General features: G+C 42.2%; 2 protein-coding genes across 2 annotated transcripts in view; one reads left to right on the top strand and one right to left on the bottom strand.

Moving 5' to 3' along the window:
- Positions 1-5,933, top strand: part of IGF2BP3 (insulin like growth factor 2 mRNA binding protein 3) — a 105,338-nt gene extending 99,405 nt beyond the window's left edge. Inside the window, exons 13-15 of the mRNA XM_037136291.2 lie at positions 1,369-1,500; positions 2,705-2,818; positions 3,681-5,933. Coding sequence (XP_036992186.1) covers positions 1,369-1,500; positions 2,705-2,818; positions 3,681-3,779 — 345 coding nt within the window. The 3' untranslated portion in view covers positions 3,780-5,933. The remainder of the gene's footprint in view (positions 1-1,368; positions 1,501-2,704; positions 2,819-3,680) is intronic.
- A 542-nt stretch (positions 5,934-6,475) lies between these two features.
- Positions 6,476-21,102, bottom strand: MALSU1 (mitochondrial assembly of ribosomal large subunit 1). The gene is made up of 4 exons (XM_037136293.2): positions 20,851-21,102; positions 19,450-19,628; positions 8,300-8,381; positions 6,476-6,678 (listed from the first exon to the last, which is right to left on the bottom strand). The coding sequence occupies exons 1-4, from the start codon at positions 21,086-21,088 to the stop codon at positions 6,491-6,493; spliced, it is 687 nt and encodes a 228-aa protein (XP_036992188.2). The 5' UTR covers positions 21,089-21,102; the 3' UTR covers positions 6,476-6,490.
- Positions 21,103-27,939: the final 6,837 nt, after the last annotated feature.

Genomic DNA, 27,939 nt, shown 5'->3' with positions numbered 1-27,939 from the left:
TACCCTTCGCTCTCACGTGGCTAAAAATGGTGCCTACGAGCCCTCCCCCTACATTTTAAATCCTCGCTTTCTTTGACCTCTGTTTTCAAAGGGCCATTTTTCTCTAAACGTACAAATTCACTTCATTCACCGCTCTGAGATGTGTGGGTGCAGGCTGTCTAGGCTCCGACTCAGGTCCAGAAACTGACTCTCTCACACCAACCTTGGGGTCCCTGCAGGCAGTTCAAATGATAAGTCAGAAATGTTGAACACTGCTTCCTGTCCTGACGTTTAGTTTGAAACCTTAGGATATAGGCAAACACCAGTTATTACAGGTCCCTTCTTGGTGCTGAGCTTCCACTGTGCGGTTTCTGGGATGCTGGGAAGTCCAGTCTGTTTCCCTCCATCCTCCAAGGCCCACCCTGTACAGTTGCCTTAAATGGGATGTTTAGGAGCTGTGATGCTTAAATCTCACTCATGTGACCAGTGATGGTTATCAGTGAATTATTCAGAGATCTAAGGAAGAGTAAACTTCCTAACCCGTATTTTTTCCTATGAATTCAATCCAGAGCTTCTGTTTTGGAGGACGACGTATGTCCCCAGTGTCCTTTGTGTGAATGGCTACACCCATGGCCTGAAATTGAGGATAAATGGAATATATACCAAGCTTGGGGTTGCTTTTTTTCCCTGTACCCGCCTCAAATGAGCATATCATTTCTGTACCAGTGAAAATGTGTTGGGTACTGGCAGCTTGTCAAATGAAACCAACTATGATTTCTGTTTCCTTGGGTGCAAGGCAGAGCAAATCACTGGTACATCCTGGGAGAGGCTTTTTATATATAACTTCCAGCTGTATGCAGTAGGTGACAGGATGTGTTGACTGTAAATATCAGAAGTGTATGTTAACTTGACTCTGTAGCTTGATTACTCCAAGTAGAAACCACCTGGAAAAGAGAAAGCAAGAAACTACCTCTCTCAGCAGTTCCTCCCTGAGCCTGGCACAGCTGGCTCCGTTGTTCTTCCCTAGTCCCCTTTGCTGCAGAAAAATAGAATTGCTTCCTTAGCGCCTGCCTGTAGGAGTGGTTTTGACTTGATGGAGAGCAAATGGCCATTTGACCACTAAAGTGGTTTTAGTTATGATGACAACTAATTAACTGCTGTCAGAAGAATATGGGTCATTCTTTCATCAATCATTCAGCTGCCTGGTCTGTGATGCGCAGTACTGTCCATCCTTCCTAGGGCTTTCTCACTTCTCTGTCTGTCTTCAGTGTACCCAGTGTGGACGTATCACTGTGGAGGGCCATTCGGCAGATCTGGGCCATCCTTAATGTTCAGGGACCTTTTGTATCTGTAACGTGAACGATACTGACAGGGTGTTTTCATCTGTAGGCTCAGGGAAGAATTTATGGAAAAATTAAAGAAGAAAACTTTGTTAGTCCTAAGGAAGAGGTGAAACTTGAAGCTCACATCAGAGTGCCATCCTTTGCTGCTGGCAGAGTTATTGGAAAAGGAGGCAAAACGGCAAGTACTTCAGCAAAACCTGTGCAGTGGTATGAAAGGGAGAGCGTCGAAAGGTACTTAGGAGTTCCAAGTCCCTGAGTTTTGGCTAACGTGTAGAAAGCAGGACCACCTGGGCCCGGTTTGGAGAAGGGTGCCTGCCGTTTGTCCCTCCTGTCTACGTACGTGCCGGTGTCAGCTGCTGGTGGAAGGAGCGCCTCTCAAGCCACTTTGAGTGAGAAGACGCTCTCACACTTACAAGGGGCACTTAGCATTTTTCTATTGACACAACTCAGCTCTTTACATTTTTATTGCACAATGACATAAAAATTTTTTAAGTTTTGTTTACCTTTATAACTTGTACTTCTATAACTGAAGAAAGAAAATGGTTTCCAGTGTCTCTTTAATATTGGGTTGGCCAAAAAGTCTGTTTAGTTTCTTTCCATAAAATAAGACATGTTTTTATTTTCACCAATAATTTTATTGATTTGGATATTTTGAGTGCATCGGCTGTCTCCTAGTGAGTAGATGCTGCTAAACATCTTCCAATTCGTAAGACAGCCTCACAGCAAAGAATTATTTGGCCAAAATGTCAGTAGTACCAAGAGACTTCACAAACCACTTCTGACTCAGTCAGTCACAGCACCTTCTCTATATGCTGCACAAATCTTTATTTGCGTTTCAATTGCATTTTTACCTTTCTTGAAATAATAAAGCATAACACACCAAAAATGTTGCATTATCTTCTTCCATCTTCAATATTAAAGTGGCTGCACAAAAATTCCCCAATTTTGATTTTTTTTAAATGCACACTGACATGACAGCTGTCACATACAATGTAACAAAACTATTTCAAATGAAATTAAAGACAACTAAGCACTACTAGAGTCATCATGTAGAAAAAACTAACCGAACTTTTTGGCTAACCCAATACATGTAACTATGTTGTTTTTAAAGCTACTTACAATTTTCAAGTGATTGAAAGGGAACCCAGACTCTCAGGGTTGAATTTCGATTTTGATTCCCTTCTACAGCTTTAGGCAAGTCAATTTCTTTGGGTAAGCTCCAGTTTTCATCATCTTGCCATGGGGATGGTATTAAAAACTAGACAGGATCATTAGTGGATTGGTTGAAATTTGTGAAGCCATAGTTAGTGTTTGGCACATAGTAAGTGCTCAGGAAATGGCAACTTGAAAAAAGCAACTTAAATTGTATTTATCTTTTTCAGGTGAATGAGCTCCAGAATTTGTCTAGCGCAGAAGTTGTTGTCCCTCGTGACCAGACGCCTGATGAGAATGATCAAGTGGTGGTCAAAATAACTGGTCACTTCTATGCTTGCCAGGCAAGTGGGTTCTCACGTGATGAGCTAGTTTGTTGCTTCTTTCTCAAAGGGAAGCAATTTTCCTGTGGGTGCCCCCACCCCATATAAATATTTTAAATTGTTTAGTGCCAAACCCCTAAAATTTTTTTAAATTTATTGATTTTTATTGTTTTTCAAATGAGTTGGTTCCAGGCAGCACAAAATTCAGTGTAGAACAAAGACTGAAGAACACACTTGGACAGGACTCTGGGCTGGGTTTACTCTGATCTTACAGCTGAGGTTGAAATGGCAGAGTGAGAAGGAGGTAAAGGGATGAGCCACTGCCTGACGATGATGATTTATTTTCTACACAAGCTTGTTCTAAATGTGCAACAGGCTCCAAGACAATACTGCACTGTAGCCGTAGGTGGCAAAAGTTATGATGGGGAGTGCAGATGTTAAACAGGATTGAAATTAGGGATCACCATTGCCCTGGGCACCAGGAACAGCTAGCTTTTCAGCTCCTGGAGTGTCTTCTCCTTTTTTGAATCTGCTTGAAGGCCTTATCTTCCTCGTCTATCTCCTTGGCCTGCTTCTCGCCACCTTTGCTGTAGGACATGCAGCTGCCACCCCTTCCTGAGACCCTGCCCCTGGGGGGCGGGGCTGAGCAGCCCATCCCATTGCCCCCACGTGCCTGTGCCTCCGGTGCAGGGCCTGCTGCTTCTAGTGCCAAACACTTCCAATCCCTGCTCTGGTTACGCCAGAGACTCTACTAGCAAACTAAACTAATTAGTATGTATAATTAATCTTCAAATAAACTTCATGAAGTTTTGAAATGGCAAAGTAGAACAACTTTTAGTAACTTTTGACCAGGTAGAAATTTCAAAGTGCTGTCCTTTTGTAGGTTGCCCAGAGAAAAATTCAGGAAATTCTGACTCAGGTAAAGCAGCACCAACAGCAGAAAGCTCTGCAAAGTGGACCACCTCAGTCAAGACGGAAGTAAAGGCTCAGGAAACCGCCCAGCACAGAGGCAGACGCCAAACCAAAGACAGATTGCTTAACCAACAGACGGGCGGCTGAACCCCCATCCAGAATCACATGCACAAGTTTTTACCTAGCCACTTGTTTCTGAGGACCAGGCAACTTTCGAACTCCTGTCTCTGTGAGAATGTATACTTTATGCTCTCTGAAATGTGTGACACCCAGCTTTAAAAAGAAAAAAAAAATAAAGGGGGGAGGGAGGAAAAGAGAGGAGCTCTGCACTTCCCTTTTGTTGTGTTCTCAGTGTAACAAATATTCTAATTTTTCTTAATTCTCCCCTATGATGCAAGACATTGGCTCCATGATGCACTCACTAAATCCATCAAATAAATACAAATCGGTTGCTCCTAAGTCAGAAGAGATTACAGGAACTTAAATATATGTGAAGCTACTAGCATAGAAAAACTGTCTGTTTTGTGTGTACCTAACACTAACATGAATAACATAAGGGAAGTGCTGAATGGTGTTGGCAGGGGTATTAAATGTGCATTTTTACTCAACTACCTCAGGTATTCAGTAATGCAATGAAAGCAATTTTTTTTTAAATTTTATATACTTTATAAAGATAAGTCCAACTGTTTTTTAAAAAATAAACTTAAAATTTAATTAGCTAACAGGCAAATAACAGAAATTTTACTTCTGGTAACAGTAAAGCTGGAAAATTAATTTCAGGTTTTTTGAGGCTTTTGACAGTTATTAGTCGGAAAATCCAATACATACATGTTCAGTGACATGGAGCAGTGCCTATATTTGGAGAGCAGCAATACAATTTATTTTTGGGGTTTTGGTAGGGGAGGTTTTTGATGGTACTAACAGAGCCAAGTGGTGGCAGGTGGTTTTGGAATGGCTAGTTTAAATGGCTCCAGGAGACTTCCTTTTTTGTTTGGCTATGTGATTGAATGCATAAACGTTTGTGCTTCTGACTATCACTACCTGAAGAAGGTGCATCAGTGAAGAGAAGCAGCCCCTGTGGACTGTAAACTGATTGGCAGAAAGCAAGCCTCAGCTTGTCTTAGAGGATGCTTAGTTCGCCAGTACGCCTCAGAGCCATGGGTTCACCCTTTCCGCAGACCCCGAGGGAACTGCTTCGTGAAGACCGACGGGGCAGTCAGGTGGTGTGACGGTGCAAAGGCAGCAAAAGGCTGTGTCTGCGTGTGCCAGGCACTGTCCTGAGCCTCACTAAGCTGTTTTGAAGATTTTTAAACAAGGATAAGTCAAGGAAAGTGAGAGGCCACCTAAAATAATACATAAAATGCAGCAGGATTTCTGTATTCTCTGCAACCAGCTATTGTGAGAAAATGATTTTTGGAATATAGTTTGAATGACTGTGATCAAACATTCAACATTTGATACTGAACTCATTTGTCCATTCCGTAACTCGATGGCAAAGACCAGTGTACATTCATGTGGTTGTGGGGGTCTCCAAGGCCACACTGCTCTCAGAATTGTGTTGCTTTTGTTTATAAAATGTTCACAGTCATCCTGTTACACGGATCTGAAGGACAGATATAATAACCCCTGAAAAATCATTTTGCCTCATTTGTATTTCAAGATGAATTTCTACAGACTAGGTAAGTTTTTTCTGATGACCAGCATATCAGACATTTTGAAAATGACTTGAAATGTTTTCCTAAATGTTTTCAGAAAATCAGTTTATTTTGTAGTTTTAGCCAAAAAGTGCCCTTTTTGTCACTGAATTCACCTAGCATTCATATTTTTTTCCCCTGAACAGTAAATTGCTTTAAAAAAAAATCGTGGACTGGCTTTCTGGTTGGTTCTTAGGTAAGATGTGCTTATGGCCAGAGCTCTTCCTCAGCATTTGATTTTTCCACTATTTGTTGGTATGTTTTGTTTTTTTAATACAAATAGGTGCTACATTTATATCTGCTGGTTTAAATTCTGTCATATTTCACTTCTAGCCTTTTAGTGTGGCAAATCATGTTTTACTTTCAATGAAGCATTGGTAATGGAGTATCTGGTAGTAGCTAGGAAATAATTCTGTAACTGAGTTTGTACTCACTGCATATGGATCATTCCTCATTTGTAATGTGCCCCAAATGCAGCTTCAATTTCCAGATACCTTGATACAGAATAAAGTTTTTCATCATTAGGTGCAGCTTGATGTGTAGTATGTTTTATTTTTGGTCTTTTCAAATAAATGTGAATATAATTTACAAATTTAAACAGATTTTTAGTAATATCATGTAATTTTGAATTAAGCACCAATACCTAGTGGTAAATTATTTTCTCCATTTCACGGTACTTTAATGTAAATCTTGATAATACTGTTGCATATGAAGAACTATACGTTTTAAGTAACAGGAACAGTGGGAGGGTTATGTGTGTTTTGCTTTATTTATTAAAATTTTGGCTATTCTATTCTACATACTATTTACACTTAAGCAAAATTAATTAAAATCTGAGCAGAGAACTGAGGTGAAGCACAGGGCCCCATGACAGCTCCAAGGACCCTTGATGGGGTAGCAGCAATAAAGACGTGCCTAAAACTATAGCTGATGCTCCCTCACCTGCAGTCTCCGCAGCCAGATGTCAGCTTGGGTGCCTGTAGTCAGATAAGATTTGTTTTGACAACAACTTACCCAATTAGGTGGGGTTTATGAGCTGTACTTTGAGAAGTGACTCAGTCTCAATCTGAAATGACTAAAACGTATTTTATTCACATTTGAACTCCACTGGAGTCAAGGAAGAAGTGTCATCTTCTAGTCCAAGAATGAAGTCTTCTGGTAACGTCTCAGGTGCTATCTGAGCTAACTGGTCATCATAAGAACGTAGGGTCCATAATTTCTCTAGTTCATACTTTTCTCTGGTTTCTGGAAGCATCAAGTGAATCACCATGCTGCCTGTCAAGGACAGATAAGAGGGACAACCAAGAAATAGTCTGTTTGCTGCTGTTCTTGTGACCTCATGACCCCCTGTGGTAGTTTGTCACTCAGTGTAACCACAGGAACTCGAGCAGTGGCTTTCTAAGTGTGGACCACAGATGAGCATCACCTGGGAACTTGCAAGAACTACAAACTGTGGACCCCAGCCAGCAGGGTACCATGGAGGTGCCGCTGTTTTTCTCAGTGCATCACAGAGGAGGTGCATGATACTGGTACATACCATTATTCAAGTTAACTTCAATTTAACTTTATCTAAGTGACTAATGGTGAGGCCTGTCAACTTTCTCTTGGGAGACCAGTCTCCAAATGTGTTACATTTCTGCACATCCTATGAGCAAAGCACTGCCTGCCTTTTGTTCTGGACTATCTTTTTCAAGGACGTTTTATGGTGAATAGCCACAAAGAGATACTATCTCTCTGGAGCAAAAGGCAGGTTTGCTTATAGCAGTGGTTCTCAGTCAAGGGCATTTTTGATTTTCACAATTGGAGGTGGAGAGAGAAAGGGAGGGATATTGCTAAACATCCTACATTGCACAGGACAGTCCTACCCACTCCCACCAAACTACATGGTCCAAATGTTAACAGTGACAAAGCTGGGAAACCCTGACTTACAGCTTTGCCAGAAAAAGTGTCTTCCACCAGAGCAAATGCAGGCCTGCCTCTTGCCCACTGTAAACCCTAGTCTCAGGGTTCCTCTCTTAGAACTGTGTGTGAGGCCCTGTGTTGCATTACAGAATCTGGGGCCTGGGGCACCCGGTGTAAAAAATGCTGCACCTGGCTACTGCTGCTGCAATAAACTGTCCTTCAGCTTTCACCTGGAATAGTCTTGAGTCTTCTACTAATATCCATGAAATTGGCCAGCTAACTTGTTAGCTTACAAGTAAGATAAAATCTCAGATCCCTTCATGGTTCTTGATGTTACTTTTTTCTCTTTGTAATTAGTACCTTGTGGGAAAATACTTTGAAACTATGTATTTATTAATACCCAAATGTTAGGTCTTTTTAAAATTCCAGTCCCGTACCTGGAATGCCCTTCTGCTTCACCTTGGCCAGGTTATTTAAGACCAAGGTTATGAAGACCAAGCCTTCCCCCACCACTAAGGGATCCTCTCCCATCTCTACCCTGGTACGCATCCTGTTCACCATCGTCTTCCTGACCTCATTTTGTATATACCAGGTTAGTTTAGCATTTCACACGTTTGTTTCACACGTGAACAAACATTTCAAAATTTTTACATGGATCCCTGGTTGGTGTGGCTCAGTGGATTGATTGCTGGCCTGCGAACCAAAGGGTCATGGGTTTGATTCTCAGTCAGGGCACATGCCTGGGTTGCAGGCCGGGTCCTGAGTAGTGGGTGTGGGAAAGGCATCCACACACTGATGTTTCTCTCCCTCTTTTTCTCCTTCCCTTCTCCTCTCTAAAAATAAATAAATCTTTTAAAAAATTTCCATAAAAAAATCTAAAATTCTACATGGGAAAACATTCAGCAATTTGATCTCAATCCTTCTGTGGCTGAAAATAGTTCAAGGTTAATGCAATGCCAAATATTTATCTTTCAGATGTGCCCAAACGACTTACCGAAGTCCACACACATCCAGTCATCAGTGTCCTTTCCTTCAATCTTCACATGTGGCTCGCTTTTACATTTTAGGAATTTGTACTGAAAAAGGGGAGATCACATATTAAAGGGAGAAGAGATAAGGCAAATCTCCGATTTTACTGAGGGTGTGATGGTATTTTCTCTTGGTCTTAATTCAGGACCAAGTTTACAACAGTCCTCATACTTTGACTCATAATTAGTATAGGGAGCCCTGGCCAGGCCCCTCGGTTGGTTGGAGGGTCCTCTCATGCACCAAAAGGTTGTGGGTTTAATTCCCAGTTGGGGAATGTATAAGAGGAAACAGGTGTGTTTTTCTCGTTCTCCTTCCCTCCCTCCCTCTCTGAAATCAGTGAGCATGTCCTCAGGTGAGTATTGAAAAAAATATCAAAAAATAACTTAGGGAAACTAGTCTCCCCCTAAATCCTTCCCCATTTCTACACCTTTCTCCTGAATCCTGGCCAAACCCTTCTGATAGGGCCACTCTACCCATTCACCACAGTGTCTGTGGTGCAGAGAGAGGCCCGAGTTCATTTAAGATCAAGCTCACCTGCATCACCCCTCTGTCCATGACGGGATGGACATTTCTCAGGGAGGCAGATGCTGCCTTCCTGCTTTAAGGCTAGCTCTTCTCGGTCCACTTCAAATACCTCTATGATGATGTTAATGGACTTACCATCCCACGTCTCTATTCCCACTAGATAACTATGAATGGTCTAAAACAACAGATACACTAAAATCTGAGAAAATATACTTCGGTCTTAAACTATTACAACAAAGGAGGACATTAATGATAAAGGGACGACTAACCAAGATGACAGAACCACTATAAACATATGCATCAAAAACCAGAGCTCCCAAACATATAAAACACTGACAGAATTGAAGAAAGAGATGGTAACACAGAAATATAGAAGACTCACTGCCCCATTTTCAATAATGGAACAGAAGGTCAATGAAAAATAGAAGACTTGAACAACACCACAGAGCGACTGGACTTAACTGACATTAACGAAACACTGTACCCAACAGCAGCAGAATACATATGTTTAAGCACACATGAAACATTTCCCCCACACAGATCATGATGGCAGACCACAAAACAAGTTTCAATAAATTTTTTAATTATTTTTTTAAAGATTTTTTTTTAATCTTTAGAGGGGAAGGGAAGAAGAGAGGGAGAGAAATATCAGTGTATGGTTGCATTTCGTGCGTCCCCTGCTGGGAACTGGCCTGCAACCCAGGCATGCGTCCTGACTGGGAATCGAACTGGCGTTTGGTTTGCAGACCCGCACTCAATATCCTGAGCTACACCAGCCAGGGCTCAATACATTTTTAAAATTTTGGAAATGATAAAGTGTATTTCCTGATCACAATGAAAAGAAGTAAGAAATCAACAGAGGAAAAACTAGAAAATCCACAAGTATGTAGAAATCATTGGGTTAAAGAACAAATCAAAGGGAAATTAAGAAATATCTTGAGAGAAAAGACAACACATCAAAACTTACGGGATGCAGTGAAAACAGTGTCAAGAGGGTAATTTGTAGCTATAAATGCTTACAGGTGAAAAGTCCCCAGATCAAAAACTTGAACTTATATCTGCAAGAACTAGGAAATGAACACATTAAAGCTAGTTAGCAAAAAGAAGGAAACAATGATCAGAGAAAAAACTTGCGGCAAAAATCAATGAAACCAAGATTTGGTTCTTCAAAACAAACAATAAAATTGACAAATCTCTAGCTGGATTGACAAGCAAGAAAAGAGAAGACCCAAATGACAAAACTCAGAAACGACTGAGGGGCATTACTATCAAGTTTAGAAAAGGAAAAAGAATTATAAGACTACTATGAATGATTGTATGCCAACAGATTGGATAACCTAGATGAAATGAATAAATTCCTAGAAATACAACCTACTGAGATTGAATCACGATAAAAAAGAAAGCGTGAACAGACCTATTTAGTAATAGCAACAGGACTGAATTAGCAATCAAAAACCTCTCAGCACAATTATATCTCAATTTTAAAAAAGGGGGTGGAGGGAGGCTTGATTAGTGTGGCTCAGTTGGGCCTTCTGCAAAGTGAAAGGTTGCTGGTCTGATTCCCAGTCAGAGCACAAAGCTGGGTTGTGGGTTCAGGCCCCAGCTGGGGCACTTATGAAGGACAACTGGTCAATGCCGCTCTCTCACAGTGATGTTTCCCTTCTCCCTTCCTTCCCTTCTCTCTAAAGATAAGTAAATCTTTTTTAAAAAATTAAAGAGAACATACAGGGAAAAAACTCCCCAAAAGGCTTCACTGAATTCTCACAAATATTTAAACAAAAGCTACCACAAATGCTTCTCAAACTCCTCCCAAAAAACACTGAGGGGAACACTTCCCAACTCATTCTGTGAGATTCACATTACCCCGACACCAAAGCCAGGCAAAGACACTATTAGAAACCACACACCAGAATCCTTGATGAATACCGATGCAAAAACCCTCCATAAAATACCGGGAAACCAACTCAACAGCATGTGGGAAAACACATACACAACCAAGTAAGATTCATTCCAGGAATGTAAAGATGGTTGCACATGAAATCAATATAATAAAGTGAGGGACAAAAACCACAGAACCATCTCAAATTCATATAAAAGAAGCCTTTAAAATTCAACATCCTTTCATGATACACTCAACAAACTAAGAATCAAAAGAATCTATCTCAAGATAAAAGCTCACAGCTATTACACTAAACTGTGAAAGACTAAGTTTTCCCTCTAAGATTAGTAACAAGACAAGAATTCCTACTTTTGCCCCTCCTATTCAACTAGTACTAGTATTCTAGCCAGAGCAATTAGAGCAAGAAAAAAAATAAAGGTATCCAAATTGGAAAGAAAGAGATAAAATTATCTATTTGTAGAAACATGATCTTACATGCCAAAACCCTTAGGATTCTAGGCAAGGGGAGGAGAGAGAGAGGGAGGGAGGGAGGAACACACAGACAGGAACCATTAGAGCTAGTCAATGAATTCAGAAAAATTGTAGGATTAAAAAAATCACACAAAAATCAGTTGCATTTCTATACACTAATATACACTAACAATGAAAAACCTGAAAATTAAGAAAATTCCATCTACCATAGAATCAAAAGAATAAATACCTTAGAAATAAACGTAACCATAAAGTCCAAAGACTTGTATGCTAAAAACCACAGAATGTTGCCAAAAGAATGAAAGACACCGGTAAGTGGAGACCCTGATTTCACAGATAAGAAGACTTAATATTGTTAAGATGTCAGCATTACCCACAGTCACCTACAAGTTCAATGCAATTGCCATCACAATCCCAATGGCTTTTTTCAGAAACAGAAAAGCTGATCCTAAAATAATGTATGTCATCTAAAGACACCCTCAAAAGCCAAAACAATCCTGGAAAGATTACACAGAGGTCTCAAACATCCTGATTTCAAAACTTACTACGAAGTTACAGTAATCGGCAGTGATCAAGGTAGACACACAGAACAGTGGAATGAGACAGCCCGTATGTCCAAATGATTTGATTTTCCACGAGGGTTTCAAATCCCTTCGAGGGGGAAGGGCAGTCTTTCCGACAAGTGGTGCTGGGGAAACTAGGTCTCTACATGCAAGAGAATGAAGTTGGACCCTGACCTCCAGGGGTGTCCAACCTGCGGCCCATGGGCCACATGCAGCCCAGCGCAAAATCTAAATTTACTTAAAAACATTATGAAATTGTTTTTGTGATTATGTGTCACAGCATATTTAATGCGTGGCCCCAGACAACTTTCTTCCGGTGTGGTGCAGAGACGCCAAAAGGTTAGATAGACCCCCCCCCCACCTGTGGGATTACACCATCTACAAAAACTACTTCACAAAGGAAAAAGATCTAAACACAAGACCTAAAACTATAAAAACCTTAGGAGAAAACACAGTGAAAAGCTTTGTGACATTGGATCTGTCAGTGATTTCTTAACTATGACACCAAAGTCAAAGGTAACAAAAATACATAAATTGGACTTTATGAAAATTAAAACCTTTTCTGCATTAAAGGACACGATCAACAGCAAAAAGGCGACCTACAGAACAGATGAAAATACCACAAATCACATTTGACAGGAGATTACTATCCAGAATATATGGAGAACTCTTACAACCTCCCAATCTGTTTGAAACACGGGCAAAGGCCTAGAAGAGGCATTTGGTCAATAACAAATGGTCGATAAGCATGTGAAAAGATGCTCAACACCGCTAATTGCTACGCAAATCAAAATCACAAGATACCACTTCACACCCTTTGGGATCACCGTTATCAATGAGTAAAAAAGTAAGTTCTGGGAACCACGTGGAGAAACTGAAACCCATGTGAACTGCTGGTGGGAATGTGAGTGACTCCTCAAAAAATTAAAAATAGTTATCAGGATCCGGCAGTTTCACTTCTGATATTAAAAGCAGGGGCATGATGGAGTCAAAATGGTGGAGCAGATAAATCCCGAACTCACTCCCATGAACAAATCAAAATTACAGAACCATCATGGCTGAGAACAGAACTCCTGTAACTAAGGACAGAAAAGTAGAAACCACATCAAGGTGCAGAGGAGGGGCCCAGATGTGGTGCGCACAGATCCCACACCCCAAACATAGCCATTAATAATCGGGGGGGAACATCTCAGGTTGCCCCAGAGGAAAGAGGGGTCCAAGCCTCCCCAGCCCGAAGCCACTGTGCTGGTAAGAGGAGTTTCCTAACATCTGGCTTGGAACACCAGCAGCGATTATATGAGGGAGACGGCGGTGAGAGACCGCAACTCTGCTCTTAAAGGGTTCGAGCCCAGACTCACTTGCTCCAAGCTCCAGCGCAGAGACTGCAGCTCAAGAAATGCCTGGGTCACTCAGGGAGGCGTTAGATGGACTAACTTTAGTGTGAGGGCTGGAGGGGTAGGGACTGGTGGGAACGCTCTAGGGACAAAAAGATCTGGCAGGCGCCACTGTTCCTTTGTTGAGCTCTCCTCCCACAGAGCTGGCAAACTCTGTCCCTCCATTAACCTGGCTGACACCGTTCACCTGGCCCTGGCACTTCCCAGAGCTCTTGTACTACCCAACCCACTCTCCTGACGGGAGTCTCTTCCAGAGGCTCCAGACCATTCATTCAAGTCTCTGGCCTCCATGTGCACTGCAACCTCTCCCAACCCCTCTGAAGCGTGGCACAAGGTGTGGCCAGACTCACCTTGCACTGTCCTCTCTCCCAAACTCCTTCAAGCTAAGCACAGGTGGCAACTGACCACCTCAGCTTGCACTACAGCTCCTACCAGGTGACCCCAAGCCTGGCACAAGTGGCGGTCAAGCACAACTAGAACAACAGTAGCCTTTTACAAGGACCATGAAGCTTGGCAAAAGTGCTGGCCAGCCTTGGCACACTGTAGCCTCTCCTAAGAGGCTCCAGACCCTGCAAACCCAGTGGCTGGCTTCAGCTGGCATCAGAGCTCCACTGAGACAACTCCTGCCCCAAAGGACCAGCCCCTGCATAACAGCTGGTCTGTACTTGCAGCTGGTCCTCACAGCCAATCGGCCTGAGAGCCAGTTCTCCCACTGATGTGCCTGCAGCAATCACGGCACACACAACCCATGTGGGGATGCCCTGGCACATCCAGCTCTGGAGACCAGGGGGACTGCATCACTGGGCCTCACAGGATACTGTCTACATAACGCCACTCTTTCAGGAGCAGGAGACATACTGGATCCACCCAATACACGAAACAAAACAGTCCACATGAAGAGACAAGGAAATATGTTCTAAATGGAAGAACAGGACAAGACTCCAGAAAAAGAACGAAATGAAATGGGGAAAAGCAATCTATCTGATAAAGAGTTCAAAACAATGGTTATAAAGATGCACAAGAAACTTGGGAGCAGAATAGTTGAAACTCAGCGATAACTTCAATAAAGAGAAAATACTGGGTAAGCCAAAAAGTCTGTTTAGTTTTTTCTGTAAAATAAAAGATATTTTTCATTTTCACTAACAACTTTATTGATTTGGATAGTTTGAGTATGCCCGCTATCTCCCGTGTGGAGGAAGCAAGCTGATTGTTCTCAATGTCTGAATTTGATCGCTGTCACCTTTAACTGGTCTCCCCAGCCACGGAGCATTGTCCAGTGAGAAATTTCCAGCACGAATCTTCGTAAACCACATTTCACACATTCAGTCAGCCACAGCACCTTCTCCATACACGGCACAAGTCTTTTATTGCATTTCAATTGCATTTTTACCTTTTTTGAAATAATGAAGCATACTGTGCCAAAAATGCATATTTTCTTTCATCTTCAATGTTAAAATGGCTGCACAAAAATTTATCAATTTTGATGTTTTTTAAAAAAATGTACATTGATGAGACAGATGTCACAATACAATGTAACGAAATTGTTTCAAATGAAGTCAAAGCCAACTAAGTGGTACTGGAGCGTCTTACGGAAAAAGCCAGACGACATTTTTGGCCAACCACTTATAAAAGGAACCAAACAGAACTTAAGAATATAATAACTAAAATTAAAAAACAATACACTAGAGGGAATCAACATCAGATGAGCTGACAGAGGAACAAATGGAACCTGGAAAACAAGGCAGTGGAAATCCCCCAACTGGAACAGCAGAAAGAATGAACAACTGAGAACAGTTTAAGGGACCTCTGGGGCCACACCAAGCACATCGATATTCACATCATAGGGGTTCCAGACGGAGAAGAGAGAACGAGACAGAAAAACTAGTTGAGGAAACAATGACTGAAAACTTTCCTAACCTGGTGAAGGAAATAGACATACAAGCCCAGGAAACACAGAGAATCACAAACAAGATGGATTGCAAAGAGGCCCACACCAAGACATAACAATTAAAACGTCAAAAGTTGATCAAAATTACAATTAAACTACAAAACCACCATCATTCAGAACTACCTGAAACCTCACTAAATGAAATCCCATAGCTAAGGATTTCAAAAAGTCACATAGAGACTGGTAGGAAGGGCAGAGATGCTGAATAGGCTGGTCCCACGTGTGTTGCAGATAATAATCGAAGGAGTATCTTGGCTGTGGAAGGTGCCTGCCCCCCCACCAGTAGCAAGGGGTACCAGGCCCAAAAGTCCAGGGTTCCAGTGCCAGGAAGACAATTAAGTCCCCATAACTTTTGGCTGTAAAAAAACAGTGGGAACTGTGGCTGAGATGAGGGCTTCTGGAGTCCCAGGCATTTCCTCTTAAAGGGCCCACGGACAGACTTACTGGGACCCATTCCCTCTGAGCTCCAGCACTGGGGCAGCATCTCAAAAGAAATCAGGGACACATAGGGAGAAAATAAATGGTCTGGCATCAGGGCAAGAGCTGGGGCAGGGCAGGGCGGGTGGGGGCACTTTCTGCCACTCAAAAGTGCTAGCAGAGGCCATTGTTCCTTTTCTGAGCTCCGCCCCCCCCCAAAAAAAAACCTGGCAAGTGGGAGCCATACCTGAGTCTCCCTCAAGGTGACTCACACTGTTCACCCTGCCCTGGTGATGCCCTGAGATCCTGCCCCTCCCACACGGAGGCCCACCCAAACTGTCTCAGGCCCACCCAAACTGTTTCCAGTGGCTTTTCTATAAGAAAGTCCTATCTTGGCTCATACTTCAGATTTCCCTTAAATTTCTCAAACAAAGCAGCATCTGGCCTCAGCACACCCCCTACCTCTCCATAAGTGGCCCCAGGCCTGGTGGTACTAGCAACAGCTAGATTTGGTTCACAGCTTGACCTGGCCTGGGTACCTTCAAGCCCAGCAAAAGTAGCAGCCATATGCAGATCACTTTGTAGCTCTTGTCAAGTGGCCTTGGGCAGGACACAGGCAGCAGCTGACCTTCACCTGTACCTCCGGGAAGACCCCAGAGCCAGTGCCCCTGGTGGACAGCTTCAGACCATGTGGAAGTTACCACCTAACCACTTCCACAGTGACACATTAAAGGGACAGACTCAGGGGGCACCAGAGCCCTGCTTAAGTAACTGTTGCTCTGTGGGGTGGGCCCCTGCACAGCTGATCCTACACTGGTGTCAGCCAGTCCTTGCAGCCAACTGGCCAGGGGGTAAATCCCTCCCCCATTGATATGCCAACAGCGGTCAAGGCTACAACAAGAGGGTATACACGGCCCACACAGGGTGAAGGTGGGGGCAGGGGCATCTGGAGTGCCCATCTTAGGTGATCAAGGAAGCTGTGCCACTGAACCCTACAGAACACCTACTACATTAGGCCACTCTACCAAGCCCGGGAGATGGAGCAGCTCTACCTAATTCATAGAAACAAGCACAGGGAGGCTGCCAAAATGAGACAAAGAAACATGGCCCAAATGAAAGAACAGAACAAAACTCCATAAAAAGAACTAAACAAAATAGAGATGAACAATTTACTAGATGCAGAGTTCAAAACACTGGTTATAAGGATGCTCAATCAACTAGTGAGAATCTCAACAGCATAAAAAATGACATGGAAACCATAAAGAACCAGTCAAAAATGAAGGATACACTAACTGAAATGAAGAATAATTTACAGGGAATCAATAGTAGAGAAGACGAAGCTGAGAATGAACCCAACAATTTGGAATATAAGGAAGCAAAAAACACCCAATCAGAAGAGCAAAAAGAAAAAAGAATCCCCAAAATGAGGGTAGTGTAAGGAGCCTCTGGGACATCTTCAAGCATACCAACATACCGTCAAGGGGTGACAGAAGAGAACGAGCAAGAAATTGAAAACTATTTGAAATAATAATGACAGAAAAATCTCCCTAACCTGGTGAAGGAAACAAACATAAAAGTTCAAGCCACACTAAGACACATCATAATTAAAACGGCAAAGGTTAAAGACAAAAAAGACAATCTTAAAAGCAGCAAAAGAAAAGCAGTCAGTTACCTACAAAGGAGCTATTATACACCGTCAGCTGATTTCTCAGCAGATACCTTGCAGGTTAGAAGGGATTGTCAAGAGGTATTCAAAGTCATGAAAAGCAAGGACCTAGTGCCAAGATTACTCTACCCAGCAAAGCTATCAGTTACAGTAAAATTATATATATATCCCCAGACAAAAAAAAAAGCTAAAGGAGTTCTTCACCATCAAACCAGTGTTATATGAAATGTTAAAGGATCTTCTTTAAGAAGAAGAGGGAAAAAAAGATAAAAAATATGAATAAAATGGCAATAAATACATATCTATCAACAATTGAATCTAAAAACAAAATAAATGAATAAACAGAACAGAAGCAGACTCAAAGAAACAGAATATTTTGATAGCTGACAGATGGGAGGGGGTTCAAGGGGATGGGTGAAAAAGGTGAAGGGACTGAGAAGCACAAATTGGTTGTTACAGAACAGTCATGAGGATGTAAAGTACAGTACAGGAAATATAATTGATAATATTCTAGTAACTATTATGGTGTCGGATGGGATGATCTCTTGGGAAGTTATTAATGTCAACTCACTGGGATATATAATATTGCATGTTTGCTGTAATTGAAAAATAAAAAATATTAAGTGACTTGGTGACCCACCTCCAAAAATAAATAAAATGCAAAAAAAGTTAAGAACAAAATCTTGCGATTTGGGACAACATGAATGGACTTAGATGGCATTATGCTAACTGAAATTAAGTCAGAAGGAAAGACTAATACCTTACGATTTCACTTAAATGTGGAATCTAAAAAACAAGTGAACAAACAAAAGGAAAAAAACTCATAGATACAGAACAAACTGATGGTTGCCAGAAGTGAGGAAGGTGGGGAGATAGGCAAAAAAGGTGCAGGGAATTAAGAAGTACTAACTGCCAGTTATAAAACCAATCATAGTGACATAAAATACAGCATAAGGAACAGAGTCGATAATATTGTGATAATTATGTCTGTTGCCAGATGGGTGCTAGACTTATCATGGTGATCACTCATTGCGGTATACAAATGTCTAATCACTATATTGTATACCTGAAACTAATAAAACACTGTATGTCAACTATAATTAAGAAATAAATTTTTTTTAAAAAGCAGGGACATGAACAGACATTTCTACACTCATGTTTATAGCAGCATTATTCATAATAGCTCAACGGGGGAAGCAACCCAAATGCCCATCAACAGATGAAGAAATAAAATGTACGCACATATAATAAAATATTCTGACATATGCTACGACAGATGAACCTTGAAAACAGTGCTAAATGACATAAGTGAGTCTCAGAAAAATAACTAGGTCATTATTTCACTCAAATGAGTTACTCAGAGTGGTGAGATTTAGAGACAGAAAGCAGAATGGTGGTTGCCAGGGACTGGCAAAAGAATGGGAAGTTACTATTTCAATGTGTCCAGACACCAAGGCTTGGTCTGCAGCCCACTCATTTTACCACCCTTCTCCAGGTGATCCCAGCTAGTTTTTTGGTCTTCATTTGTCCCTCTACGACTGCTCTTCAACAAGGTGAGAGGTGTGTTTCCCTGTAAAACTTCACATCACTCTATCTGGAAAATGAACTGCCTTCCCTTTCCTTAACTGTAATTCAGAGGGCAAGGACTAAATCTTTTTCATTTTTTTCTTCCAATACCCAGCACAGTGCTTGGGAACACCAAACACGCTCAAACATTTGAATTAGACTGCAGGTCGGCACTGTCCACTACAACTTTTTGTAATTACAGGAATGCCTTACAGTTGTGCTGTCCACTATTGTAGCCATAAGTCATATGTGCCAGTGAGCGCCTGAAATCTGGCCTAGCACAACTGAAGAACTGAATTTTTTAAAAATTTATAAGTAAAGAGCCACATGCAGCTAATGATTACTGCACGTTTTAGAGTGCTGCTCTAAAACTCCCTCTGGGTTTTATTTCTTCTAGTTGGCCTCAGATTATTTTGTAATACTGTTTTCCTCGTGGTCATAAAAGACACCAATTAAAAATACCGTGATTCACTAGGTCTGGCTATTTGTCTCCATAACTTTCACTATCAAAGGATATAAAACACTCATTCAAGTTCTGAAAATATGGGTTTCTTACATAATCTCATTCTAGGTGTAGGTTTACGTCTCATGCATTACTCCTCAGCCTTATGAACTGACACTGTTACATCAGTTAACGGTGGCAAAGGGGTAAGAAAGCATCCTACCGTTTTCACGATGTAGTGGACCACAGCATGCAAGTGTCGGGTGGAAGTTCCACTAACGATCACAAAGTAATCTGCATATTTCATTTCTGGAGGAACCTTGATCACACAGATGTCTCTTGCATTTTCTTGCCTTAGAAGTGACACCAGCATATCAATATCAAACTTGGGACCAGTATGATCTGAAATGCACAAGGATTTGCTTGTGTCAGGTGACCAAGTAGGAAAAAGACACGGTATGCACCCAGAGACAACTGACAGTGAAACTGCTCTTCCATGAGGATATTTTGATTTGAAATGTTTTCAAAGATGGCAGGGCCCAGGCATCCTGGAAGCTGAACCTGGGCAGGGTTTCACCCAGCATCATTCTGCTTTGATAGGGAGGGTGCTCAGGTTACACAGAGCCACCCTCCACCCTTTGCTATTACCGTGTGCAAATAGAGCCACACATCAGCAACAAATGACGTTTTGTTAACTAGTACTTGGGGAAATGAGCGATATACCTTAGACCCAGAACTGTCAGAGAAAGAAAGGAAAGAGCAGCACAAACTGCGAGGCTCGAGGGTGATAGTCTGGGTTGTATTAAGTTGAATCCCTGACACAGAGGATCACAGAACTAGAATTGCGAGCTGGAAGGGCATTTATTAGCTTGCCCTCAACCTTCATTTGAGAGAGGTAGAAACAAGCCTAGCAGAATAAATGCGGAGCCCCAAATCAACCGATGAGAGCTAAAAGTTTAAAAGTAATTCTTATTTTGAACCCTTAAGTTTTTCTTATAAAGCTATTTGGGTTATGTGACAACCATTATCCGTGAGAACCTATTTTTTCCCCTTTAGCGATTTAAATATTTTTCTCTTCACTTTGGAGTATTAGAGCCCCTATAAGTTTATAGCTCCCTTACGTTCCACAGCAGACTCCCAAGGACCTAGTGGCTAAATTCACTAACACCTCCTCCCTCATACTCTAGCCTTTCCCAGATTTGATCCATTTACCATCTCTCAAGTTTGTAAAATCTCCGATAATTACAGCTCCTTAAATTAGCCCCACATCCTATCAGGTCTCCGTACACCCTTCGCCCCCTGCCCCTGGCTCTTCCTCCGAATCTTCACGCCTCAACACGCTTGACTAGGCCATTTCTCAGGACATAGGAAGAGTGTGAAGGGGAGTGAGGGCGGTGAGAAGGATCCAGTGTGGCCCTCAGTTCATCTCTTGGCCTCACAGAGTCTTCACTGTGAAATGACAAAGTTGGCGCCAACAACCCTTCAAGTCCCTTCTAGTTCTGGATCTGTAGGAGTTTTGTGACTCCAAGAGAAATGCATAAAAAGGGTAACTCAGAGCCTCCTCGGCTGGGACCCCTTCCGGCTGCACGCAAGAGGCCGTGGTCGCCTTACCCCACGCCCGTACCTGCAAGGGGTGATTCCGGGAGCCCCTCGCGGGCTGCCCTCCAAGTCGGCTTCTCCAGGTCAGGCCCTCCATGCAGGCCGCGCGCATGGTCGGGGGTCAAGCAGGCCCGGCCGACAGCAGGTCCCGTGGGAAGCTGCCCTGAGCCCAACCGAAGCGGAGACGCAGCAACAAGCACGGAAAGGTGCCTACGGCACAGCTGCGTACAGAGCTGCCGAGCCGCAACGCCTCCCGGCCCCATGGCCGGCTCCCAGAGCTAGCACCTCGACTCTAGAGGCGGAGCTTACTGGAGCCAGAACCGCTTCTGCGGCTTTCGATTGGCCAGATACTAGGAAGTAGCCTGGAAAATTTGCGTCAGGAACGTGGGCGGAACCAGAGTCCGAAGGCGGGGCTATGGGCGTAGTCTGAGGCCTGGTGGTGGCCTTGGTAAACTGACTCGGACTTACGTTTTATAGCAGTGGAAGGACTGGTAATTGTCCACCTTGCTTTGCCCTGTCAGGGTGAGGCACCAAGTCGCCCTTGCCTTTTTCTGTATGTAAATTTCACAGGGGGGGGTTCTTTTTTAATGTATTTCATTGATTATACTATTACAGTTGTCCCAGTCCCCCCCTTTATTCCCCTCTGCGGTGTATACTCTCACCCACCTGCATTCTACCTCTTTAGTTCATGTCCGTGGGTTGTACATATAAGGTCTTTGGCTTCTCCATTTCCTATACTATACTTAACCTCCCCCTGTCTATTTCCTACCTGCTATTTATGCTACTTATTCTCTGTACCTTTTCTCCCTCTCTCCCTCTCCCCCTCTCCCACTCCCCCACTGATAACCCTCCATGTGATCTCCATTTCTGTGATTCTGTTCCTATTCTAGTTGTTTGCTTAGTTCATTTTTTGTTTCTTTTTTTAGGTTCGGTTGTTAATTGCTATGAGTTTGTTATTTTACTGTTCATATTTTTAATGTTCTGTTTCTTAGATAAGTTCCTTTAACATTTCATATATTAAGGGCTCGGTGATGATGAACTCCTTTAACTTGACCTTATCTGGGAAGCACTTTATCTACCCCTCTGTTATAATTGATAGCTTTGCTGGATAGAGTTGTCTTGGATGTAGGTCCTTGCCTTTCACTATTTGGACTCTTATAATTGATAACTTTGCTGGATAGAGTCATCTTGGATGTAGGTCCTTGCCTTTCACAATTTGGAATACTTCTTTCCAGCCCTTTCTTGCCTGCAAGTTCGTTTGTTTGTTTTTGAGAAATCAGCTGACAGTCTTATGGGAACCCCTTTTTAGGTTACTCTTTCCTTTTCTCTTGCTGCTTTTAAGATTCTTTCTTTATCTCTAATCTTGGCTAATGTAATTATGATGTGCCTTGGTGTGTTTCTCTTTGGGTCCAACTTCTTTGCAACTCTGAGCTTCCTGGACTTCCTGAAAGTCTATTTCCTTTGTCAGATTGGGGAAGTTCTCCTTCATTATTTTTCTAAGTACGTTTTTAATTTCTTGATCTTTCTCTTCTCCTTCTGGCATCCCTATGATTTGGATGTTGGAACATTTAAAGTTGTCCTGGAGGTTCCTAAGTGTCTCCTCATTTTTTAATTTTTTTGAATTCTTGTTTCTTCATTCTGTTCTGGTTTAATGCTTCTTTCTTCTTTTTGCTCCAAACCATTGATCTGAGTCCTGGTTTCCTTCCCATCACTGTTGGTTCCCTGTAGATTTTCTTTATTTTATATAATGCAACCTTCATTGCTGCCTGGGTCTTTTTTATGCTATTGAAGTACCCAGTGATTTCCTGGAGCATCCCGATAACCAGTGTCTTGAACTGTGCATCTGATAGGTTGGCTATCTTTTTGTCACTTAGTTGTATTTTTTCTGGAGCTTTGAACTGTTCTTTCATTTGGGACTTTTTTTTCTTTTTTGGTCTGGGCCCACCTGTTAAGTAGTAAGGTACAGAGACTTAGGTGTTTACCAGGGTGGGGCAACCCACCTGGCTATGCTGCAACACTGTATGTGGAGGGGAGGGGGTGTCCGAGAGGAAACAGTGCTGCTTGCTCTGCTCTCTGACAGTTTTCAGTCACTTCCTCGGCTACCCACAATCAAATTGGGCCCTTCTGGTGCTGATTCCCAGGTGGGTGGGTTTGTGTATGTTCTAGGACCCTGTGGGTCTCTCCAACAAACTCTCCTGTGAGGCTTGGAGTTTCTCCCACTGCTGCCTCAACCCCTAAAGGTGTTTTCAATCAGAGGCTTTGAGACTGTATTTCCCCGAGCTGGAGCCCTGAGTTACTCAGTCTGTCTCGCTCCCTAGTTGTTCCTCCTGGTTTATCTGCACATGAATGTGGGACTGCCCAGTCTGCAAGCTGCCTCCTTGTTCTGTCCTCTAGCCACTGCCTTTCCAGGAGTCCTCTCCACCCAGCTGCCCATCTCTGCCCCTTCTACCGGTCTGGGTGAGTGTTTCTTCTTTAACTCCTTGGTTGTTGGACTTCCATACAGTTCGATTTTCTGTCAGTTCTGGTTGCTTTTTGTTTTTAAATTTGTTGTTGTCTTTCTCTTGGTTGTGCAAGGAGTTGCAGTGTGTCTACCTATACCTCTATCTTGGTCAGAAGTCCAAATATTATCAGGAATTTTTTAAAAGATCTTATTTATTTATTTTTAGAGAGAGGGGAAGGGAGGGAGAAAGAGAGGGAAAGAAACATTCTCCCACAGATGCCTCTACCCACCCAGGCAACTGGGAATTAAACCGGTAACCTTTCAATTTGGGGGATGCTGCCCAACCAACTGAGATGCACAGGTCAGGGCAGTAAGGCTTTTTATAATGTATTAAAATGAAGGAAGGCAGCAGCTGAAAGCTTGGAAATACAGCTTGTCTGCTGAAGCAGTCTTGTTTTCAAAGCTGAGCTTTCTGCCATGTCCCAGTGAGGAGTCAGTGCCTGGAATGCTTCCATGGCTACCTCTCATTAGGGGGTTCTAGGATGGTAGAAGTCATTTTATAGATCAGGTGAAGTACATTTTCACCGTCAACAAACACAGGTGGCTTGGTTTGCCATCAACAGCCATTGTGAACCCAACCAGAAATAACTTGGAGTTGGCGGGTGGGTTTTGTAGGAAAAGGCAAGCAGGTCAGGTCTTGAGGTTTGAAAGCTCTCTAGAAGTATCAAACTCATTTTCACCAGGGGCCACATCAGCCTTGCGGTTGCCTTCAAAGGGCTGAATATAATTTTAGGACTGTATAAATGTAACTACTCCTTAACTAGGGGCAAGGAGCTCTACATTTGGCCCTTTGAAGGCAACCGTAAAGCTGGTGTGGCCCACAGTGAAAATGAGTTTGACACTCTGCTCTAGACTGTTTTGAATGGAATCACTTAAATATCATGCCTATGAGGTTGTTCAGACAACACATAAGGAACATTATAAAAAGTTTCTGAATATACTCTAGCAGTGAGAAAAACAAGAGAACTACCCAGATTTACCCAGATTCAGCAAATCTTCTTTTTGCTATATTTCAGATCTCTTTCTCTTTGGAAATAAAGTGTTAGATTCAGCCGAAGCCCCTTCACAATCCTCTTTAATCCCAGGCCTCTCTCCATTGTCAGTGACCACTGTCACTGTCCTGAATTTGATGTGTCCCATTCCCGTGCATGTTTCTGTTCTTTAACTTCCTATGTAGGCATACGTACTTTAGAGAATTGCTTTACATGTTTTTTAAATTTTGCTTAAATATCATGCTGTGCCAGTGGCTCGTTGTTGACATATCTTTGCTGTTTTCATTTGCATTTCCCCCAGTGACTGGTGTGGTTGGACATCTCTTCATGTGTGGATTGGCATTTGGATTTTCTCCCTTGTGGGTTGTCTGTTCATGAACCTTTGCCAATGTTTCTATGAATTGTGTTTATTTAAAAACTCTTTTAGAAGTTACGTTATTCCACTGAAAAAAGTAAGTGATAATCCTCGCTGATATGGCTCAGTGGATTAAGTGCCGGCCTGCAAACCAAGAGGTTGAGGGTTCAATTCCCAGTCAGGGCACATGCCTGGGTTGTGGGCCAGGTCCCCAGTAGGGGGTGCATGATAGGCAACCACACATTGATGTTTCCCTCCCTGTCTTTCTTCCTTCCTTCCCCTCTGTCTAAAAATAAATAAAATCTTAAAAAAAATTAAAAACTAAGTGATGTTTGCAATGTACTAAAGAATACACAAAACATGTAGAGAAAATATAAAGAACAAAACATCCCTACCAGTCAGTGTAGTGAAACAAGTTTCCTGACTGCTGCTTCCATAGCACCTATTCCTCCTCCCCAAAGACAACCACTGTGCTGAATTTCATGGAGTAATTCATGTACGTTTGTGTACATTCCTATTTTGTTTAGTTTTCTGTGCTTTTGAAAACTTTACATAAATGGTATCATATTGCATGCATTCTTTGGTAACTTGCTTTTTTTCTGTCAATATTAGATTGATGAGAGTCTCTCTATCGGTGTTTATAACTGCAGGTTTATTCATTTTCATTGATGCACAGTATTCCATTCTACATGTTTGGAATCTACACAGTTCCATTCTAGATCAGTATCCCAACTGATTTATGCGTTCTATCATTGAGGGGCATTTGGGTTGCTCCTCATGCTGTTCTGCATGTGCTTGTCCATGTCCCCTGGAACACACGTGCCAGGGTTTCCCTGGGGCATTCGACACCCAGGAGATGGCTGGGTCATAGGAATGTGCGTCTTCAACGTCACCAGACAGTACAAGATTGTTCCCAAAACCATTGTTCCAATTTAAACTCCCCACAGCAGAATATATGTGTTCCGGTGTTCTTGCTTTCACCAATGCTTAATTTTATAACTGCCAATCTGGCGGGTGCGAAATAATGTCTCATTGTGTGGCGATTTGTGTTTCCCTAGCAATTTTCTTTTGCACAGTCTAGGCACATAATCTTTTATCATGTAGTAAAAATTGTATTCTTCCAGTCTGCGCCTTTTGATTTTTAATCAACTTTATGGAGGTATATTTATATAAAATAAACATAACCAATTTTAACCCTAAAATTTAATGGTGTTCGGCAAATGTGTGCGGTTGTGTGACCAGTACAATTGTGGTATAAAGCGTTGCCCAGGCCTCCTAAAGTGCCCTGTGTCCTCCTGCCCTCTCGGGCAAGCACTGATCTGTTCTCAATCATTGTAGTTTTGCCTTTTCCAGAATATCATATAAACAGACTCATTCAGTGTGTCTGGCTTCTTTCATTTAGCATAAAACTTTTGAGATATGTCCATGTTGTTCCATCTATCAATAGTTTGTCCTTTTTTTCATTCTCAAATAGTGTTTCATTGTATGAGTAACATTATTATGAACATGTAGGTACAAGTTGTTATATGAACCTAAGTCTTAAATTCTCTTAAGTACCTAGGAGAAGAAGGACCAGGTCACATGGTACCTATATATTATCTTTATAAAAAAATGGCCAAACTGTTTTTCCAAATTGCTGTTTCCAATCTTGCACATCCGCCAGTAGCACATGAGAATTTTGTGGGTTTTCTTTTTTAAGGTTTTATTTATTTATTTTTAGAGAGGGGGGAAGGGAAGGAAGGAGAAGAAGAGAAACATCAATGTGTGAAAGATACATCAATCGGTTGCCTCTCATATGCCCACAGTTGAGGACCTGGTCTGCAACCCAGGCATGTGCCCTGACTGGGAATAGAACCAGCAACCTTTCAGTTTGTAGGCCAGCACTCAATCTGCTGAGCCACACTGACCAGGGAAATGTTTTGTTTTTTTTAAACAGGAAGTTTGGGGTGTCTTTTTCATACAGAACTTTAACATAATTTGATATACCAGCCTTTTTCTTTATGGCTGGTGCTTTTGGGGATTTATTAAATCTGTCATCATTTGGTTTTCAAGTTGTGACTCCCCATTTTATAATTTCTCCTGAGAGGTTTATTAGATTTTTTTCCCAGAAAGTCTTTTTTGACATTTCCCCCAAATTAGTCTGTGGGCAACATACACTTCACTCACTATGTCCGATAATACAGCACTTGCTGTCATTATGGAATGATGTGTGAGGTTGAGGCCGAGAGCTGAAGGCACTTGATTAAGAAAATTATATTTCTGCCCTGGCTGGTGTAGCTCGGTGGATTGAGCGCGGGCCTGCGAACCAAAAGATCGTGGTTTGATTCCCAGTCAGGGCACATGCCTGGGTTGCAGGCCAGTTCCCAGCAGGGGACACATGAGAGGCAACCATACATTGATATATCTCTCCTTCTCTCCTTTCCTTCCCCTCTAAAGATAAATAAATAAAATCTAAAAAAAAAAAAAAAGAAAGAAAAGAAAATTATATTTCACATAATTGAAGGTCTTTGAAGAATTCTTGTTTTCTTTGTCAAGTTCAGAATGAGGTTCAACAATGCTTTCAAGTCGTTGAGTGAACTACTCTATAAAAGACTAAGTAGCCAATATTCTGGGCTGCGCAGACCGTATGGTGGTCTCTGTGCCAATCACTGGGCTCTCCTGTGGTGCAAAGGCAGTCACTGGCAATATCTAAATGAGCGAGTGTGGTTACGTGCCAATACACTGTACTTATGGGCACCGAAATATGAACTTCATGTCATTTTTATGTGGCACAAAATAGTATTCTCTTAATTTTTTCCAAGCATTAAAAAATATGAAGACAGCAGGGGTAGGAGTGAGCGGACATAGAAGAGGGTGTGTGTGGGGGGTGGTAAATGGCAATGGAAACATAAAATAAAAATTTTAAAAATATGTCAAACTAAACTTTTGCTTGTGGGGCATAGAAGAACAGGCAGAGAACCAGGCTGGGTCCACACACAGAGCAGCGCCAACTGTTAATTTGGGCTGTAATCCTCCTGACCTCGCTGTAAGGAAACTGGGTCATTTCCTCCCCACTTGGCACAAGCATTGGAACTCAAGGAGACTTTAGAGCTCATCCCGTTTAGTTTCCCTCTCTTCCTCCTTCCCTCTGTTCTACGGATGAGGATTCAGTGCACAGAGGGAGAAGGCTTGGCCTAAGTCCTGCCTACTTTCCTCTCCTCAGTCCCCAAAACAAGAGTTTAAAACTAGATCCGCAGCCACGAAATCCTTCTGTCACATTCTCATCAG

Source organism: Artibeus jamaicensis, unplaced genomic scaffold (genome assembly GCF_021234435.1).
Source record: "Artibeus jamaicensis isolate MK-2021 breed Jamaican fruit bat unplaced genomic scaffold, CSHL_Jam_final contig_3230, whole genome shotgun sequence".
NCBI classification, from domain to species: Eukaryota; Metazoa; Chordata; class Mammalia; order Chiroptera; family Phyllostomidae; genus Artibeus; species Artibeus jamaicensis.
This window is presented reverse-complemented; position numbering and strand designations above follow the sequence as displayed.